General features: G+C 41.7%; 2 protein-coding genes across 2 annotated transcripts in view; one reads left to right on the forward strand and one right to left on the reverse strand.

Annotated features, from left to right (window-relative positions):
* The first annotated feature begins 3,476 nt into the window (after positions 1 to 3,476).
* On the forward strand, positions 3,477 to 14,751 carry ACBD7 (acyl-CoA binding domain containing 7). Its single transcript, XM_014549941.1, has 4 exons — positions 3,477 to 3,674; positions 13,910 to 14,027; positions 14,129 to 14,191; positions 14,273 to 14,751. Exons 1-4 carry the CDS (start codon positions 3,663 to 3,665, stop codon positions 14,344 to 14,346), a joined length of 267 nt encoding a protein of 88 aa, XP_014405427.1. The 5' UTR covers positions 3,477 to 3,662; the 3' UTR covers positions 14,347 to 14,751.
* Positions 14,752 to 16,909: 2,158 nt separating this feature from the next.
* Positions 16,910 to 19,954, reverse strand: part of OLAH (oleoyl-ACP hydrolase) — a 26,331-nt gene continuing 23,286 nt past the window's right edge. Inside the window, exons 7-8 of the mRNA XM_005878898.2 lie at positions 18,658 to 18,740; positions 16,910 to 17,996 (exon numbers count right to left, since the gene is read on the reverse strand). Of these exons, the coding sequence (XP_005878960.2) occupies positions 17,860 to 17,996; positions 18,658 to 18,740 (220 nt within the window). The 3' untranslated portion in view covers positions 16,910 to 17,859. The remainder of the gene's footprint in view (positions 17,997 to 18,657; positions 18,741 to 19,954) is intronic.

Consider the following 19,954-nt stretch of genomic DNA (forward strand, 5'->3'; position numbering starts at 1 on the left):
AGTTTAACCAAAGAATTTATATGCATATATGCATAACCCGTGGAGACAGACAATAGGGTGGTGAAGGTCTGGGGAGGGGGGCAGGAATGGGGAGGAAGGGGTCAATTGGGGATAAAAGAAGGGTCATCTGTAATACTTTTAACAATAAAGATGAATTTTTTAAAAGATACCTGCCTCCCTACCCCCACCCAATTGATGTGGAGTTTTAATGCAATTCCAAGAAAACTTCAAGAATTTTCTTTTGTGGAACTTGACTCATGGATGTTAAAGTTTACATACAAGAGCAAAGTGCCAAAAAGAACTCTTCCTGAAGAAGAACACAATTGGGAGGATTTAATAATTAAGACAGTGATATAGGTGGAGGGATAAACAAACAGCGCCCAAAAACTATTCTATAATTGCTATTGATATTTTCTCTTAAAACCACTTGTAATGAGGCTTTGCCCTCCATCACTGTATTAAAACTTCTCTTCAAGTCATCAATGATCTTGACAATAACCTAGATCCAATCATTAACTCTCAGTCCTCATCTAATTTAATGTATTTTCTCACTTGCTATTCTCTCTTGACTTGATTTCTGGGACACCACATTCTCATTCTCTCTCTCTCTCTCTCTCTCTCTCTCTCTCTCTCTCTCTCTCTCTTCTGTTTCTTTAATGGTCACTTCTTTGTCTTCTTTGCTCCTTCTCCCTGAACTCTTAATGCTGGAAGCTCAATCTTCAGTCCTCTTCCCTTTTCTCCTCTACATACATTCAGTTTCTTGGGCCATCCAGTCTCAAGGTCTAATACCATCTCTATGTCCATGAGTCCCAGGTTCATAGACCCAACCCAGACTGGACTTGGATATCGAACTGCCTACTTGACATCTCCACTTGGATGTCTGATATCTCAAAAGTAGCAGGTCCCAAACTGAACTTCTGATCTTTGCCACCAACCCAACCAATCAGGTCAAAAATGTTATAGTTATCCTGACTCCTCTTTTTCTTTCACACCCCATGTAGAATCTATCAGGGACTCCTGTTGACTACCTTCAAAGTATACCCAAAATCTGAACTACTTCTCACTACCTCCATTGCTACCACCTGAGTTTGAAGCACCCTAAGTTCTTCCCTGGATTATTATGACAGTAAGGATCTTGCTTCCAACCTTGTTCCCTTGTAATCTATTTTCCACAAGAGTGATCCTTTATTTATTTTTTGTTTGTTTGTTTATTTACTTCCTTACCCAAGGACATACTTTTATTGATCTAATAGAGAAAGGAAGGGAGAAAGAGGAAGAGAGAGAAACATTGGTTGCCTCCTGTACATGCCCTGTTCGAACCTGAAACCTGGGTATGTGCCCTGACCGGGAATCGAACCCGAGACCTTCCCATGTATGGGATGACACTTCAACCAACTGAGCCACACCAGCCAGGGCAAGAGTGATCCTTTAAAAACAAAACAGAGATTTTGTAAATTTTAATTATGTAGATGAGCAATGAATGAATGAACAAATAAATAAGTATTGTTCCATAGCTCAATCCCAGTTTAATGTACACAGGATATCCTTCAATTGGCCATCAATGAACAAGTCAGGTTTATATAAAGCCTCATCCAACTTTAGTACCTTCCACAACTTGGCAGTGGGTGAGGATAGAAGAAAGATCTTCAGGGAAACATCGTAAATACCTGCCTAACCTCAGCCGCTAAATTGAATTTCCTATCCTAGGCATCAACAGTACAGTATTACTTGGAAAGGTACAATTGAGGTACAAATATAAGTGCCTGCTATTTATCAAACCATACCATTCTTTTTTTCACCAAGAGCTAAACAGGTTGTAGCATTTGCTGTCATTGAAATATGTTGAATTTTCAAGGACTGCTTCCTAAAGTCTGGCTATTTTATTTATAAACATTTTTACCTTGCCCCAACCGATTTGGCTCAGTGGATAGAGCGTCATGACTCATTTAGGATTGCTGTTTCTTTGCTGATTTTTTGTCTAGAGGATTTATCCAGTTATGTCAGTGGGGTATTAACATCCCCTACTATGATTGTGTTGTTGTTGATCTCTCCCTTGATATCTTCCAGGAGTCTTTTTTATGTATTTGGGTGCTCCTGCATTGGGTGCATATATGTTTACCAGGGTTATATCCTCTTGTTGTTTAGATCCCTTTAGTATTATGAAGTGGCCTTCCTTATCTCTTGTTATGGCCTTCACTTTGAGGTCTATTTTGTCCGATATAAGTATTGCTACCCCAGCTTTTTGGTGGAGTCAATGCCAAGAAGAATTGCCGCAGTATTGAAGGCAAAAGGTGGCCCAACGAAGTACTGATGGGGTGGTCATAATAATCTGGCCACTCAGTTTATATGGGTCATGTTTTCTTATCCACTCTGCCACTTGATATCTTTTGATTGGAGCATTTAGTCCACTTATGTTTAACCTTATTATTGATACTTGTTTGTAGCCATTTTTATTTTTTTGTGCCTGTGTTCCTTCTTCCCTTTTTATACCAGTCCCTTCAGCATTTCTTGCATTGCTGGTTTGGTAGTGATAAACTCCCTTTGCCTTTTTTTTTTTTTTTTTGCCTGTGAAGCTGCTTATTTCACTTTTCTGAAGCTGCCGTTTGCCTTTGAACCCAGTGTGTATTGCCCATCGCCCAGGAATTTAGAAAATAAAAACACAAAAATCGTGCCCACTAAGTTTTTCTGACATTTGCTTTTTGTTCTTTACTTGGAAATTCCACTGATATCACTATGAAAGTATTTTCAAGGAGAAAATTACAAACCAAGGGATTTACATGAAAAAGTAGCAAATATTTTTAAAATGTAATTTTGTGCAAAAACAAGCTAAAATGTGTTGAGGCTTTTCTTCTCTGTCCCTTGCATTGTTAGACATCGTTGTATCCTTAGACGTTTCAAATTAGTAACTTTCTTGACCCTGACTTTGTGGATTCTTCCTGTCACCTCGCTGCACAATGTTCCTATTTCAACAAAGAGCTGTAAGTGAACTCCTCACATGACCGAGAAATGCGGTCCCAGCTCTTCGAAAATTTAATCAATGTGGATCACAATCCCATTCTGTGTGGCTGCAGCCTTGGAGTGACACTGATTTCCCCCCAGAAAAAAATGCGGTCAGTCTGTAGTCTTGTGCCTGTGAAAGTTAGCATGGTTGCAGCACGTGTTCAGAATGTGTTTCTGCCTTACAAAGAAAAGACCCAAACTACCAGCCTTTTTCACTCCTGATGAAGTGTGTCTAGAGGCGGCTGGGGAGACGTGAAAGGTCTGAACAAAGGCTGTCTACGTCCAGGGTTCTAGGCATCATGGGGAGGACGGAGGTATACATAAAAAAAGAATCTTAAGTGAGGTCCGTGCCCAGGGAGGCCTCGTCGGATTTCCTGCCAACAGCCTCTTGAGAAAGAATCGGGCAGCGAGCCCTGAGTGGAGAAGAACTCATTTAAATTCCCTTCCTTTAGCTTTTCCAGTTGCCGCAGCACTTGCAGCTGACCATCCTCCAGAGCCCAGCGCATCCAGGAGGCAGGAGGACCACAGCGGGCGCCCCGGGCGGGGGGAGTGCCACTCACCTCCCAGCCCCGCCCTTCCGGACCGACGGCCTTTAAAGAGCGGAGGGAGCTGGGGTCCCGGGAAACGAGCGTCCGGGTGCAGCAGCGGTGGAGCGCACTACCATGTCCCTGCAGGTGAGCCGGAGGGTGGGCCGGCCGCGCGGGGGGACAGCTCCCCAGAGGGCAGTGCTGAGGGGACGTGGGGCGGGCAGGACGCCCCCGAGGCGGCGGTGCATCTCCGACCCGGCGCTTTGGGCAGCTGCTGCCGGCGTCCTCGCCACCCGAGAGCGGTCCGCGCCGGGTCCGAGATGCACCCGAGGACGCTCCCACCCCTTCGCCAGCGCCCCCTTACTGCAGTGGAGACCACGCCGGCGCCGTTCTTCTGATGCCGAGCCGGGGCTCCCCATGGCAACTCCTGTGAACCCCAGGGACTGGTTAAACGCTAAGTAGGCACCAGCCCCAGGGAGTTGGTCGCCGGGTGGACTGGGGAGGACAGCGTGGCCCTGCCCTGCCTCCTTCCTGGAGGTGGAGGCGAGGACGTTTGGGATCTCACTCGCGCCCCTTTTGCTTTTAGTACAAACAAGGGCTCTCTTGGGCAAGGGCAAATATCTGTAAAACTCAATTTAAAAATACCATTTTTCTGATATGTGAAAAATATATATGTCCAGGGTGAAAATTTTTGGGAAAGAGAACAGATATAAAGTAAATAAAAAACCATCAGCCCTAGCCTGTTTGGCTCAGTGGATAGAGCGTCGGCCTGCGGACTGAAAGGTCCCAGGTCCGATTCCGGTCAAGGGCATGTACCTTGGTTACGGGCACATCCCCAGTAGGGAGTGTGCAGGAGGCAGCTGATCGATGTTTCTCTCTCATAGATGTTTCTAACTCTCTATCCCTCTTCCTTCCTCTCTGTAAAAAATCAATGAAATATATTTTTAAAAAACAAAAAACAAACAAAAAAAAACATCAGAAATTCCTCACCCAGGTGATCACTGCTGACTTAATAGGTTACTTAAGCATGTATGCCAAAAATATGTATGTGCACATGTATGTGTGCACCCAGGCATGTCCATGTGTATGTACCTATGTGCAAATATGTGGGTATATATAGACACTGATTATGCTATTATGTATATACATTTGTTCCTTTATGTAACACTATGTTACCAGCATTTTCTCATTATTAAATATTTTTCTAAAATATAATTTAAAAATATCTGCTTACAATTTCTTGGAACGAGCATGGCTCACTTCATTAACGATTCTTTAAGGAATATGTTATGGTGGGCAAAGGCACATCCTCCAGAGCCAGCCCATTTCAAATCCAAACCTCTCTCCTTCTTAGCCTGTGACATACTTAACCCCTCTGTGCCTCGGTTTCCTCGTCTAAAAATGGAGGAGAGGGATTGTTGAGGCTAAATTTGCTGCATGTATAGAGCATTTAAAAGTGCCTGGCATGTGCTAAGTGTCCAATAAGGATAAGCATGTCCTTGAACCTTTAGATATTTTTCTCTTATGTGTGACATAATTCCTATTGAACTTTCCCCCAAATAATCAAATCTTTCAGTGTCAAAACTTTCTTCCTTTTTAACTTAATACTTTGCTTAGTTTTGTTTGGCAAAACACATGGTATTGCTGATTCAGCTATAACCTCAAATTTGTATTTTAGAATTACAATATGTTTACTTCTGCAGCAAAGTTTTTAGGCAAGCTGACAGTGGTGTAAACTTGGACATATTTCTTTCTTGGATGATGAAAATAAAAGGCAGACTGCTTCTTCAAGAAAACACATCTTTTTGAGCTAGGAAATTCATTATTTTACAATTGGCACATGTCTAACCCCTTTCGCACACACCTTTGTGCAATTTGATCTTCCTAATTCAGTTTCTCAGTGGGAACAGATTGCTCACAAAGGCATTATCAACACCATATGCAGTGACCATGTTCTTTGGCTGCAGAAAGTAAAGTTAGAGTAGGTGAGAGTCACCCTCGGGGGCTGTCTTCAGGAGATTTCCACAGAGGCCAGGGTGGTCAGTGCTCCTAGGTAGTAAAAGACTGTGTCCATCTCCAGGAAGGCAGGATGCACCACTGTGAGAGACAGTAGGGACACTGCTACCACCGGGGGTGTGGCCAGGGGTCCTTGTGGTGAACACATGAGCAGGAAAGGGTCTGGGGAGAAGCCTGAATGCAGTTGTTTCAAAGACTCTCCACCACAGTTGCCAGGGAATGAGGCACATGTGCATTCATCCAGGATGTTAAGGACTGGGCTCATCCAGGACAGTCAGCTCCGATGAGGCAGAAATTCTTCACTGACAGCAGTGAGCCCAGCTCCACAGAAGCACGGGAATATTACTAAACGTTCCCCTTTGCCCAGAGTACTTTAGAATTCAATGTAAACAGCTGTACATTTAAAGCTGCTTCTCACCTATGGTAACTTTCAGACCCCCCTCATATCCACTCACGTAGTCATTTACTCAATACGGAGCGCACACAGGCTGTGCCACTTGCCAGCACTCTGTAAGGCACGGCTCTTGCTACCAAGATGAATGTTTATGTCTGCCCTCTATTGTGGATCTATGAGGGAACAAACATATACAGTCCCACCCAGCCTTTATGTTGAGCCCTGATCATTGCTGTCCATGCTGCCTGCAACCCCTCCCTGTTCCAGACCATCCCACAAGCGCTGACCTCCAGCTCAGCTCAGCTCTATCTCCTCTGGGAAGGATTCTCCTGCCCCTACTGCTGTTCCCTCCTCTTTGTTCCCAGAGCACCCAAATATCACATGATCATTACTGACCTGCTCATCTCCCAGGGGTCCCTGAGCTCCTTGAGAACTGGCTGCCCTGTTCTTCCCTGGCTGCCTAGCCAATACGTGTGTTAAATAGTATGTTTCAGGTGATGAGCTCTGGCAGGCAGAATCAACAGAATAAAGTAAAAATATTTACATTCTTAATTGTATTTAACCCTAACACCTCCCTGCTTTAGATTGATAGGATCTTTTTTTTCAGCAAAAGCCGAGTCTCAGAGGAGCCTAGGTGCTTGCGCAGAATCCCATAGCAGTGTGTCTCTCACAGTGTTCCTTGCACTAGAGCTCATCATGGCTGGATGGGAAAGTCCTCAGAGAGGAGGGCACATGGGAGCCACACCGTAGAGCAGGACTGTACCAAGTCAGGGTGCCAGGGAAGGGGGTGCTGGAAAGAGAAGGATCCTGGGTCCAGCTCTGGAATGGGTTTCTCTACCTGGGGAGGGAGGAGGGACAAGGACCCCTGACACTGCCTGTGAAACTGTGTCAGGGGCTGAACTCCTCTGTGGAGAGGGTCTGAGATATTCATTAGCCTGTCCATAATATGAAGAACAATTTTTCAGAAACTTCTTCCTAGAAGGCAGGTACCGAGCCTTAGAATTCTAATCAAGGTTTGGCTTGCCAAAAGCAATTGAGTTGCTGTTACTGGAAAAGGGCATGAAACTTCACAACAGGACACCGGAGACTCCTGGTAAACCGAAGGGGAAGAACCCCACGCCTCTCTGAATAGCCCTGCCCTGTCTTGCCCTTACGAAACCCCACCATTATTGTAGCGTTTTTATGTTGTCCTAATTATAGACACAATACATGCACATTATAGAAGATTTGGAGAGTATAGAAAGTATTAAAACAACCAGAAAACTTACCAGTTATCAAAGGTAATTTTTACATATTTTATTATATTTCTTTCTAGTCTTTATTTTTTCCATATTACTTACAAAGCTGAGTGTATGAAAACAATTTTGTATTCTTTGTTAAATTATTTTTTAAAAGTATTTTCCATATCTTGCTTCATTGTGAATACTTTTTTCAGTTTTTTTCTAGGACTAGTTTATTTTTCCTCAAAGAGTCTTGTAATAAAAATAATAGTAGTTAAACTTTACTGACCACTCACTATGTGCCAGGCATTATTTTGAATATTTTACATGTGTTAACTTATTTAAATCTGCCTAACAACCTTGTAGATAGGTGGTGTTATTGGCCCATATTCCAGATGAAGAAACAGAGGGGTTAAGTAACTTGCCCAAGGTCACACAGCTCTGAAGTGGTGAAGCTTAGATTCAAACCACTCAAGTCCAGCTCAAGTCTGTGTTCTTAACCATGATGTTATGTATAATGGAACTGACAGTTTCCTAGAAATATTCAGGAAGATGAGGCAGGGGTTTGTCCCTTGTCACATGGACCCATGGTTCTCAGATTCCTGGAATAATTGGGGTCATTTTCAAGGTTATTTAGGTTGGAGACTCTGGTCTCCCATTTGCAAGGGATTTTTGTTCATTACAAAACAACTATTCAGTTGTGCTACTGTCCTGTCTTTGGTGCTGGATAGAAATTTTATCTAGCAGCTCTGCTGAGATAACTGGGGTTCTGAAATTACAGTGGGGCTATCTTCTTTCTCTGCCAGGCATTTGGTTCTTTGGGTTTGGAGAAAGAAAATGCAGGGTGGGGATAGAATGCCTCACTGAGACTGTCGTGTTTGATACTCGACAATTACTGCTTATCCCAGGTTTAAAACAAATAACATTAGGTAAAATATAGTCTATTAAAAAATAGAATGGGAAACTTCCAGTAAAGATGATGGCTTAGCCCAGCCAGCGTGGCTCAGTGGTTGAGCATTGAGCTACGAACCAGGAGGTCACAGTTCGATTCCCGGTCAGGGCACATGACTGGGTTGCGGGCTCGATCCCCAGTAGGGAGCATGCGGGAGGCAGCCAATCAATTATTCTCTCTCATCATTGATGTTTCTATCTTTCTCTCCCTGTCCTTGCCTCTCTGAAATCAATTAAAAAAAAAAAAGATGGTGGCTTAGGTAAACACTTGCCTCCTTCCACAGCCACATCAGAATTAAAACTAAACTACACAACAATCATTATTCAGAACTGCCTGAAATCTGGCTGAATGGAAGTCCTACAACTAGGAAATGAAAGAAGAAACCCATAGAGACTGGTAGGAGGGGCAGAGATGTGAGGACTGGTCCCACACCCACATATGGCAGATAAAAATTGGGAGGGATCTCTCTGCTGCAGAGGTCCCCCCTGAGGAGCAAGAGGCCCCAACCCCACTCCAAGCTCCCAGCTCAGGGTTCCATTGCCAGGAAGAGTAGTTCTTATAACTTCTGGCTGCAAAAACCAGGGGAGATTGAGGCTGAGGGAAACAGAGGGATGCTGGAATCCCAGGCAATTCCTCTTAAAGGGCCCTCACACAGACTTAACTCTTAGCTCTGAGCTCTAGCACTGGGGCAGCAACTCAAAAGGGACATATGGGGAGGAACTGAATTGTCTAGCATCACGGCAAGAGCTGCAGGGACATCTTTCTCCCAGACATAAGTGCTAGTAGAGGCCATTGTGCCTTTGATGAGCTTTCACCCTACAGAGCCCACAGGCAGGCACCATATCTGAGATTCCATCAAGCTGGCTCACACAGTTTGCCCTGATGGTTTCCTGAGGCCCTGCTCCACCCAACTTTCAGGCCTACCCATGCTGTTTTTCCAGTGGCTTTTCCATATGAGTGGCTTGTTGTGCTCATGCTTCAGATTTTCTTTTAAAAATCTATCAAACAAGTAGCATCTAGCATCAGCATGCCCAATACCTCATTAAGTGGCCCCGAGCCCGGCACTAACAGCAGCCAGCCTTGGTTCACAGTGTGGCCTTACCTGAGCACCTCCAAGCCCAGCACAAGTAGCAGCCATCTGCAGATCACTTTGTAGCTCATGCCAGATGGTCCAGAGCAGAATACAGGTGGCGGCTGACCGTGGCCTGCACCTCCTGGGAGGCCCCAGGGCCAGTGCACCCAGTAAGCAGCTTTAGACCATGTCAAAGCATCACTACCCAACCACCTCCACAAGCAACACACTCAAGGGGCAGACTCAGCAGGCACCATAGCCCCATTGAAGTAAGTCCTGCTCTGTTGAATGGGTCCCTGCACAGTTGATCTTCAATGGTGATTGGAGCTTGGTGGTCAGAGCTCAGTGGTTGGTGGTTGCAGTCAGTCCTTGCAGCTGATTGGCATGGGGGTAAATCCATCCCATTGACATACCAACAGTAATAAAGTCTCAACTATAAAAGAAGGGTATACACAGACCACACTGGGGGGGTGGGGGACAAACCTCAAATGCGCAACTTGGGTGATCAGGGAGGCTGTGTCACTGGAACCTATAGAACACCTAGAACACCTACCATATTAGGACACTCTGCCAAGCCTGGAAGACATAGCAGCTCTACCTAATTATAGAAATAAACACAGGGAGACTGCCAAAATGAGGAGATAAAGAAACATGTCCCAAATGAAAGAACAGTACAAAACTCTAGAAAAAGAACTAAACAAAATGGAGACAACTAATCTACTAGATGCAGAGTTCAAAACACTGCTTATAAGGATGCTCAATGAACTTAGTGAGAACCTCAACAGCATAAAAAATGACCAGTCAGAAATTAAGGCTACACTAACTGAAATGAAGAATCATTTACAGGGAATCAACAGTAGAGTTGAAGCTGAGAATCAAATCAGTGATTTGGAATGTAAGGAAGCAAAACATGCCCAATCAGGATAGCAAAAAGATAAAAGAATCCCCCCAAAAGGAGGATAATGTAAGGAGCCTCTGGGACAACTTCAAGTGTACCAACATTTGCATCATGGGGATACAGGAAGGAAAAGAGAGGGAACAAGAAATTGAAAACCTAGTTGAAAAAATAATGACAGAAAACTTCACTTACCTGATGAAAGAAATAGACATACAAGTTCAGGAAACTCAGAGAGTCCCAAACAAGATGAACCCAAAGAGGCCCACACTAAGACACATCAAAATTAAAATGCAAAAGTTAAAGACAAAGATAATTTTAAAAGCAGCAAGAGAAAAGCAGTTAGTTGCCTACAAGGGAGCTTCCATAAGACTGTCAGCTGATTTCACAACAGAAAATTTGCAGGCCAGAAGGGATTGGCAGGAGATATTTAAATTGATAAAAAGCAAGGGCTTACAACCAAGATTACTCTCTCTACCCAGCCAAGCTATCATTTAGACTTGAAGAACAGTTAAAGAGCTTCCCAGACAAGAAGAAGCTAAAGGAGTTCATCACTACTAAACCAGTATGGCATGAAATGTTAAATAATCTTCTATAAGAAAAAGAAAAAAAAGATAAAAAATTTGAACAATAAAATGACAATAAATACATATATGTCAATGATTGAATCTAAAAAAACCCAAAAAACAAATGAAGTAAAATAGTAACAGACTCATAGATATAGAGAACATTTTGATAGTTGCCAGATAGGAGGTAGATTGGGAGAATAGGCAAAAAGGTGAAAGGATGAAGAAGTACAAATTTATAGTTACAGAATAGTCATGGGGGCAGGTAAAGTACAACATAGGGAATATAATCAATAATATTCTAATATCTTAGTATGGTGTCAGGTGTGAAATTTATCAGGTCGATCACTTAGTTATGTAATGTCTAATCACTAATCTAATATTGTATGTCAACCATAATTGAGACATAAAAATGATTTTTTAAAAAAGAATGGAAATTTTCTATTAAGGAAAACAACCACCATAGCCTTTGTATATACACTAAGAGGTTAAAAAGGGGACAGGAACCAAGTTTCTAGGTGCACTGTGTCTCGGGAGGAATATGCCAAGAGGCAGCTTCAGGCCAAGTCCTGAGCTGAGGGTCCTGGGGAGTTAGGCAGAGGTAAGTCCTGAGGAGGACAAAGTTTATTACTCAGTCTATTTGTATACAAAGTCCCCAGGAAGCCAGTTGCTTTTCATTAATCAGCTCTAAGTTGGCTGAACAACTTCTCTTTTCTGTAAACCAGTTGAAATAAGTCTTATAAGTTTTGTTTAAAGGAATCTACACAATGAAAGCAGAAATACTGCCCTCAGAAACTAGCTAGTCCATTAAACGAGTACAAATAATACTGATGCTGAAGACTGTGAAAGGCATGTGCCCTGGACAAGATATTAATTGGTAGCAAAGCTATTACATATAGTGAAGTGTAGATTTAGGAAGAAGTGAAGACGGTGTCCATGAGGTTGATCGAGAAAGCTGCATTTGAGTGCAATGCGATTAAACAGTTTTTAATAGAAAAATTTATTTATGCACTTTACCTTACAGGAAAAATATGTCTTACAATTTTTTTAACCTTTTGACCACCTTCACCTATTTCCTTATCCCCCAACCCCCTGATTCTCATAACCACCAATCTGTTCTTTGTTCCTGGGTTTGTTTTTTATATACCATGTATAAGTTAGATCATGCAGTATTTGGCTTTTTCCATCTAACTTATTTCCATAGTATAATGCCCTCAGGGTACATTCAGTTGTCAATATTGTCTCCTTTTTTATGGCTGAATAATATTTCATTGTATATCTCTTCTTTATCCATTCATCTGTTGATGGACACTTAGGTTGTTTCCATGTCTTGATATTATAAATATTGCTGCAATTAAAATGGAGGTGCAGATGTCTTTTCAAGATAGCAATTTTTTTCCTTCATTAAATACCCAGAAATGGGATTGCTGGATCATATAATAGTTCTATTATTTTACTTTTTAAGGAACCTTCATACTGTTTTCCATAGTGGGCTGTACCATTTTACATTCTCACCAACAGAGTACAGGGTTCCATTTTCTCCACATCCTTACTAACACTTATTATCTCTTATCTTTTTGATAAAAGCCATTGTAACAGGTGTAAAGTGATATCTCATTGTGTGTTTTTTAAATTTATCTTTATTGAAAGTATTACATATGTCCCCTTTTTCCCCATTGACCCCTCTAGTCTGCTCCTGATCCTCACCCCAGGCCTTCACCACACTATTGTCTGTGTTCATAGGTTATGCATATATGCGTATAAGTTCTTTGGTTAATCTCTTCTCACCCCTCCCTTCCCTCTGAGATTCCACAGTCTGTTTCATGCTTCCATGTCTCTGGATCTATTTTGTTCATCAGTTTACTTTGTTCTTTAGATTCCACATATGAGTGAGATCATGTGATACTTATCTTTCTCTGACTGGCTTATTTCAGTTAGCATAATACTCTCTAGACCCCGCCCCCCCCCATGCTGTCTCAAAGGGTAAGAGAGCCTTCTTTTTTACTTCTGCATAGAATTCCATGGTATAGATGTAACACTGCTTTTTTATCCACTCATCTACTGATGGGATTTGCATTTCCCGGATGATTAGTGAAGTTGAGCACATTTTCATAGATCTGTTGGCCATCTGTATGTCTTCTTTGGAAAAAATGTCTATTCAGATCTACCTCCCATTTTTAATTGGATTGTTTGTTTTTTGTTTTTGAATTGTATGACTTTTTAATAGATATTTTAGATATTAACTCCCATCAGCTATATGATTTTCAAATATTTTCTTCCATTTGGTAGGTCTGTCTTTTCGTGTTGGTGGTTTTTTTTTGCTGTGCTTAAGCTTTTTAGTTTGATGTAATGCTACTTGTTTACATTTGCTTTTGTTGCTTCTGCTGTGGGTGTCAAATCCAAAAAAAATTACCTCTAAGACAAGTTTCAATGAGCTTGCCACCTGTGTTTTCTTCTTGGAGTTTTATGCTTTCAAGTTTTATGTTCAAGTCTTTGATCCATTTTGAGTTGATTTTTGTGTACAGTGTAAGATAGTGGTCCAGTTTCATTCATTTGCATGTGGTTGTCCAGTTTTTCCAACACCGTTTGTTGAAGAGACTGGCTTATTTGTTCTCAATTAAATTGACCATGTATGCATGGGTTTCTCTCTGGGCTCTCTTTTCCATTCCATTGACCTAGGTGCCTGTTTTTATGCCAGTACCATACTGTTCTGAATAATATAGTTTTGTATTATAGTTTGAAACCAGAAAGCATGATGCCTCTGGATATAATTTTCTTTCTCAAGATTGCTTTGGGTATTTGGAGTTTTTGTGGTTCCATACAAATTTTAGGATTGTTTTTTCTATTTCTGAAAAATGCCACTGGACTTTTGATAGGGATTGAATTGAATCTGTAGGTTGCTTGGTTGCTTGGGGTAGTATGGACATTTTAACAATATTAATTCTTCCAATCCAAAAACACAGGTTATTTTTCCATTTACTTGTGTCATCTTCAATTCTTAAACATTGATAAGTTGAACATTTTCAGTATTCAGAATTAAATATTGTTCACCATATCTTGTCTATATAACACATAAATACCTGGAGTGGGGTCCATGAATAAGTTATGATAATTCTGGTTGAGCCAGAGCAGTAGTAGTTTATTTCTGTTTGCATCTCCCTCCCCCTGCTCCTCTGAGTTCCCACTGCTTGGTGGTAAAAGCCCCCAAACAGACGGGCCTGCATACACTTAGCGAATGCACTATGTGCCTTTTCTCCTTTGCTTTAGGCTGATTTTGATAGGGCAGCGGAAGATGTGAGGAAGCTGAAAGCAAGGCCAGATGATGAAGAACTGAAAGAACTTTACGGGCTCTACAAACAATCTGTAATTGGAGACGTCAATATTGGTATTTATTGTCATCTTTAAAATAGTGATATACTTTGATCAATGTTTATAGAAGCGTAGAGTAAAAAGTAAACCTGACAATGTTTATCCTTCTTTTGGCAGAGTGTCCAGGAATGCTAGATTTAAAAGGCAAGGCTAAGTGGGAAGCATGGAACCTCCAAAAAGGTTGTTAATTCTTAAGTTCAGTGAACTTTTTTAACTTCCCAATGCATCTGTTACTGAGATGATCTGTTTGTATCTTTCTAGGATTATCGAAGGAAGATGCCATGAATGCCTATATTTCTAAAGCAAAAGAGCTGATAGAAAAATATGGAATTTAGAATTCAGCGTATGAGAAAACTTTCCTTTTGAAGCCTTCATAATGGTATCATGACCTAACATTTAGAGGAGAAAATGCACTATTAACTCATTACACCTCATGAAAATTTTTGCTAGTAACATGAATTATAATCTTTAATTAGAGGTATGATGAAACTATATATTTAAGGAAATTTTACTTGCTAAAAACCAGGTGGGTTTTTCTTTTACATTTAAATTTATTTAGGTTTCTGATTCATCGTGTGTCAAAGACTAATCAATATAAAGAGATGATTTTAAACACTTTCAAAAAAGTATTGCTCTGGTAGTGTGTGCACAAAACATTAACAATTGTTTGCTCTTTTTTAAAATAAATATATTTTTATTGATTTCAGAGAGGAAGGGAGAGGGAGAGAGAGATAGAAACATCAATGATGAGAGAGAATCATTGATTGGCTGCCTCCTGCACTCCCCACACTGGGGATCGAGCCCACAACCTGGGCATGTGCCCTGACCGGGAATCGAACTGTGACCTCCTGGTTCATAGGTTGATGCTCAACCACTGAGCCATGCTGGCTGGGCACAATTGTTTGTTTTTTGCTTTTTTGTTTTTTTTTTTGGCTTATCTGTTTTTCTATAGTGGTGTAATCAACATTTTTTAAAGAACCAATAACAAAGCTATTCTTTTGTTGCACCATGTAGCTTTGGGGTCGACACTGGCACAGGCCTGATTCCAGTCCTGAAATATACTATCTAGTGGTAATATACCTCTTATGTTGAGTTTTATCAGAGTGAAAGTGTAGAGTCTGAAATATATTGGCCCAATACTCAGTTTTTCTTGCTGGTACACAGACTCTCTGAAAAAGATAGTTTCTCTCTTTTTTAAATCCTTACCTGAGGATATATGTGTTTATTGATTTTTAGAGAGAGAGAGAAACATCAATGTAGAGAAATATAGATTTGTTGTCTCCGTACACACTCTGATCAGGGATCGAACCCACAATCTGGGTATGTGCACTGACCAGGAATGGAACCCACAACCTTTTGGTCTACAGGACACCACTCCAACCCACTGTAGCCACCCAGCCAGGATGAAGATAGTCTCATTTTAATAGTTCTAAAATATGTTTGAGATTTCATAGGCTACAAATCTCCCCAAAACAGTGTCCCTCTATTAGGTATATGTGTTTATTGATTTTTAGAGAGAGAGAGAAACATCAATGTGAGAGAAATATAGATTTGTTGTCTCCGTACACACTCTGATCAGGGATCGAACCCACAATCTGGGTATGTGCACTGACCAGGAATGGAACCCACAACCTTTTGGTCTACAGGACACCACTCCAACCCACTGTAGCCACCCAGCCAGGATGAAGATAGTCTCATTTTAATAGTTCTAAAATATGTTTGAGATTTCATAGGCTACAAATCTCCCCAAAACAGTGTCCCTCTATTGCCTGCATGAGGGTTCAGGTTTGGTATGGGATGACCAGAGGGATAGATTGATTTCATGTGGCTTTAAAAAAAAAAATCTAGATTCACTAGATGAATTTCCAGGGGATTATGCTGAATGGGAAAAAAAGCTAACCCTTAAAGGTTACATACTGCCCCATTTCTGGAACATTCTTGATACAGATCTAAAAGGCTGACCAGGGATTGCCAGGGAGGAGGGACACAGGTGTTGTTGAAAGGGCAGTGGGAGGAATCCTGTGGTCTAGGAATGTTCTGTATCTTGATGATATGAATGACGGTTTCCTGGTGGTGATGTTACACTAGATGTTTGTGGGATGTTCGTATTAGGGGAAGCTGAGTGTTTCTATATTATCTCTTTCAACCACATGTGAATCTACAATCGTCTCAAAATAAAAAGTTTAATTAACAAATCTAGCTTGATTTCTAATTTGGAAAATGTGTAGATGTAACAGTGATTCTCATTTCTATTAAGTTTTGCCTAAAGACACGATGAGTCAACGTCCAAATCCAACAATGAGAAGACATCAGCAGTGGAGGCCTGGTCCTTCCAATCGAGGCCTTGAAAACTCTCAGAGCTATTCCCATGTGGACCTCACCTCTCAGGTGGAAAGGCAGGTGAGAAAGCTCACCCCAAAAGCCTGGCATTGGCTCCTTCGTGGGATTTCCATTTGTGGACTATAATAACTAAAAGTTATTTAAACTAATAATCAAGAATCTAAATTACTTTAGTACCAGTTCTTCTGTAAGGGAACCCTGGAAGTCATATACCAGAGAGTAAAGCACAGCACAGCACGTACTAAACATTTAACATCATTTGCTTGAGGCTATTTTTAGCCCAAATTTATTATTATGTGAATTCTAGCTCAAAGCCCTTTCTCCATAACAAATTTTATATTATTTGTACTTTGTTAAAAAGTACTGGTAAATTCTGAAAAATATCTCCTGTATGCATTTCCTTTTATCTTATTTACTAAGACTTTATATACGATTTTAAAATTGCTAAAAAACATGAACCCATATTATGTGATCATAAACATATCAATGCTTTAAAAGTTAACATTTTAATGTATGATGCTGGGTTAAGCAGTTTTAGCCATAAGCAAGAGACATCGGTTACATCAATCAAGTACTAGAGTTTATTGTGAAGATCCATAGGAAATAAGGAAATCAGGATGTCTGAGAGAATAGCGAGGATTCCAAGGACAAACAGTTTGGGAATTGCCGGAGACTGCAGGATCCACACGGCTCAGAGACACGGGGCCTCTTCATTCTCATCCGGAGCATCTTCGGTTCCCATTTGTAAGCTTCATTGTTTTGACTGAGCTCATTTTCCCTACTTCTGCTTTTCCCCCTTTTAGCTGCTGTTTGCTTCCAGCTGTTCTACTTCCTCCTCTTGTCAACATCAAACGCTCACAGGGTGAGGCTGAGGTGCCTATGGGACATGGCGTTTGTACTTGGCCACTCCATACTCCCCCTCGGCCAAAGTCAGTCACTGCCAGGGCAGCAGCAGGGCCACCCAGAGCCACAGGGCAGTCGATGTAGGAGGAACCCATCAGAAGAGGGCAAGAGCTCCCAGGCACTCTGAGTACCAACAGAGCAGCCGGCAATGATTGCTTAGGACCATCTTGTTTTAACCAAGCAGTAGGTTACATTTTCTTATTAAATGGAATGAACCTACATTTTAAAAGATTAGATCAAGCTTTGAATCTGTGTGCGGATGAAACAATAATTTAATTTCAAGCATATGCCCTGTCTGCCATTTTCACTGTTAAAATAATTGAATGTAAAAATGGATCATTTACTAAGCAGGAATTTTGTTGACAAACTTCCCACAGATGAGACTCAGATGAGATTCTAATACAAAGACAAAGGCCCTACCAGAAGTATGCTTGACCCATCTGACTTTTGTCCCCAGATACAGGTGTATATATATAACAAATCCCCTGACAGTAGCAGATGTATAACTTTCCAATTTCTGAATGAAAACAATGAACTACTTCTGAAAAAACTTTTCAAACTATCATATAATCACTTTGACTTTTTAAGACCGGAAAAACGTCTAGTCAGGCAAGCATCGATATTTCTAGACACTTGGTTATGTAGTTCATGATGAAGGTCTCATTGGAAGTTTCCATGAGATAAAAGTGATTTCCTGGACGCACATAAATATGAAAACTTCCACTGATTACATCTTTCCAGGCTAAAAATAAACAAAATTATAAATTTAGTAACAAATGACATCAAAAACAACAAAACATTTACTTCCAGATATTACCTTTCAAAGATCTGAGCCCAGTGGCAAGTTGGTTTCAAGGTCTCATGTTCTATAAGTCCTGCATTTTTAATTTCTCTAAGACCTATCAGTATATAGTAGTAGTACCTGCATTCTCTCATTTTACATATGACCAACATCTCTCCATTTATATGAAACTAGAGGCCCGGTGCACGATATTCATGAATGGGAGGGTGGTCCCTCAGCCCGGCCTGCACCCTCTCCAATCTGGCAGTCGGACATCCCTCTCGCACTCTGGGACCGCTGGCTCCTAACCACTTGCCTGCCTACCAGCTGGATCGCTGCCTAACCGCTCCCGTGCCGGCCTCATGGCCCCCAACTGCCCTCCCCTGCTGGCCTCATGGCCCCAACTGCCCTCCGCTGCTAGCCTGATTGCCCCTAACCGCCTCTGCCCCACCACCGTGGCTTTGTCTGGAAGGAAGTCACATGGTCGGAAGATGTCCTGTCTCCCGGTCTAATTATCATATTGCCCTTTTATTAGTATAGCTAAAACTTGGGCCCATTTTCTACTCATTGCAGTAACTGCTGGTTGAACTTTATCTCAATAAAATACTCAAAATTATTTCACCTTCTATATCCTCTACTACATCTTCAGATCCAACAAAGCATGTCAAGTCACAAGATAGAAGGGCCTCAGATGGTGCATTAAAGCTGTAAACAGAAAAGAGCCAGTTAGTAACTTTTCCCAGGACCTTTCCTGAAGTATTACCAGTGTCACTTGAATGGAACCGGGTGTGTCCTCACTTCTTTCTCTTTTGCCGTTTCTAGCAATTCAAAAAAATTTTTACCAGCCGTATTTCCACATGTCAGACTGTGGTTCCGGCCATCTAACTTCTAGAACAGTACAGATGGCAGCTGGATGGCACCTGGGCCCCCAGTCCAACTCAGGGTGAGGCTGGTTACAACTAGGCCCTTTAACTGCCATTCCCCAGAGACAGCCAGCTCTCCATGGTCCAGAGAGTTGCAACCAGCAGAACAAAAGCAGGTTCGTGCAAGCAGGTTCCCTGAGTTGGTTCTACCCATTCTTAGTTTAATCCCAACAGCAACATACATGTATTGAGTGTGGTGCTGGCTGCCATGTTGGCCACTAAGAACTTGTGGATAAACACGGTCTCTTTCCTCCTGCAACTTAGAAACTGGCTGGGGAGACAGACATAAATGAAATAATTAGATAACTAGAGAGATGTGTAAGTGCTGCCAAGGAGGACCTGCGAACACTTGACAGTTGGGGGTGAGGTGGCATTAAGCAAGGTCTCGAGGAAAAGGAGTTGAATCTGAGATCTGAATTAATAGGACAAAAATTGGAAAAGGGGAGAGAGGTGGCAGGGGAAGAGGGAAGAGAATGAGCACAAACCAATGACTTTCAGAGAGTAAAGGGGGATTGGGACAAATTAAGGTAAAAGAGGTGGGTAAGGGCCAAGTCTAGGCCTCATAGAGGATTTTGGTCACCCTTAGAATGACAGGAAGCCACCCAAAGGATTTAAGGCAAGTGCTCTGTGAAAAAAAGTTGACTTCATACATCTGGGTATAATGTGGGACACTGGCTCTTTCAATAGTCCAGGCAAGAATTCCCACTCTTAAAAAAAATAAAATCCCCACTCTTGTCCAGAAAGTAGAAAACTAGAAGTGCCTCTCTCAACCTGATGATGAGAAAAAGCCCAACAAACTACAAGATCACAACTCCTTGAACTCATCAGAGAGCTGGGTCTGCAAGGCAAACTAGAAAAGAAATTCCAAGGAGGGTCAGGCACCTTTAAGGAGATGTGAGGAGTGCAGACTGGCTCACATACACAAAGCACAGGAGGAAGGGGTGTCTGCTGGCCATTCAGGAAGAAGAAATCAGCTAAAATGTTAACAGCGTGCAG

The sequence above is a fragment of the Myotis brandtii genome, unplaced genomic scaffold (genome assembly GCF_000412655.1).
Source record: "Myotis brandtii unplaced genomic scaffold, ASM41265v1 scaffold576, whole genome shotgun sequence".
NCBI classification, from domain to species: Eukaryota; Metazoa; Chordata; class Mammalia; order Chiroptera; family Vespertilionidae; genus Myotis; species Myotis brandtii.

Bases quoted from the DNA above. Each gene is read 5' to 3' on its own strand.
- ACBD7 (XM_014549941.1), top strand. The intron at 14,028-14,128 runs GTATTTATTGTC...TTCTTTTGGCAG, and splicing joins AATTGGAGACGTCAATATTG to AGTGTCCAGGAATGCTAGAT. The intron at 14,192-14,272 runs GTTGTTAATTCT...GTATCTTTCTAG, and splicing joins AGCATGGAACCTCCAAAAAG to GATTATCGAAGGAAGATGCC.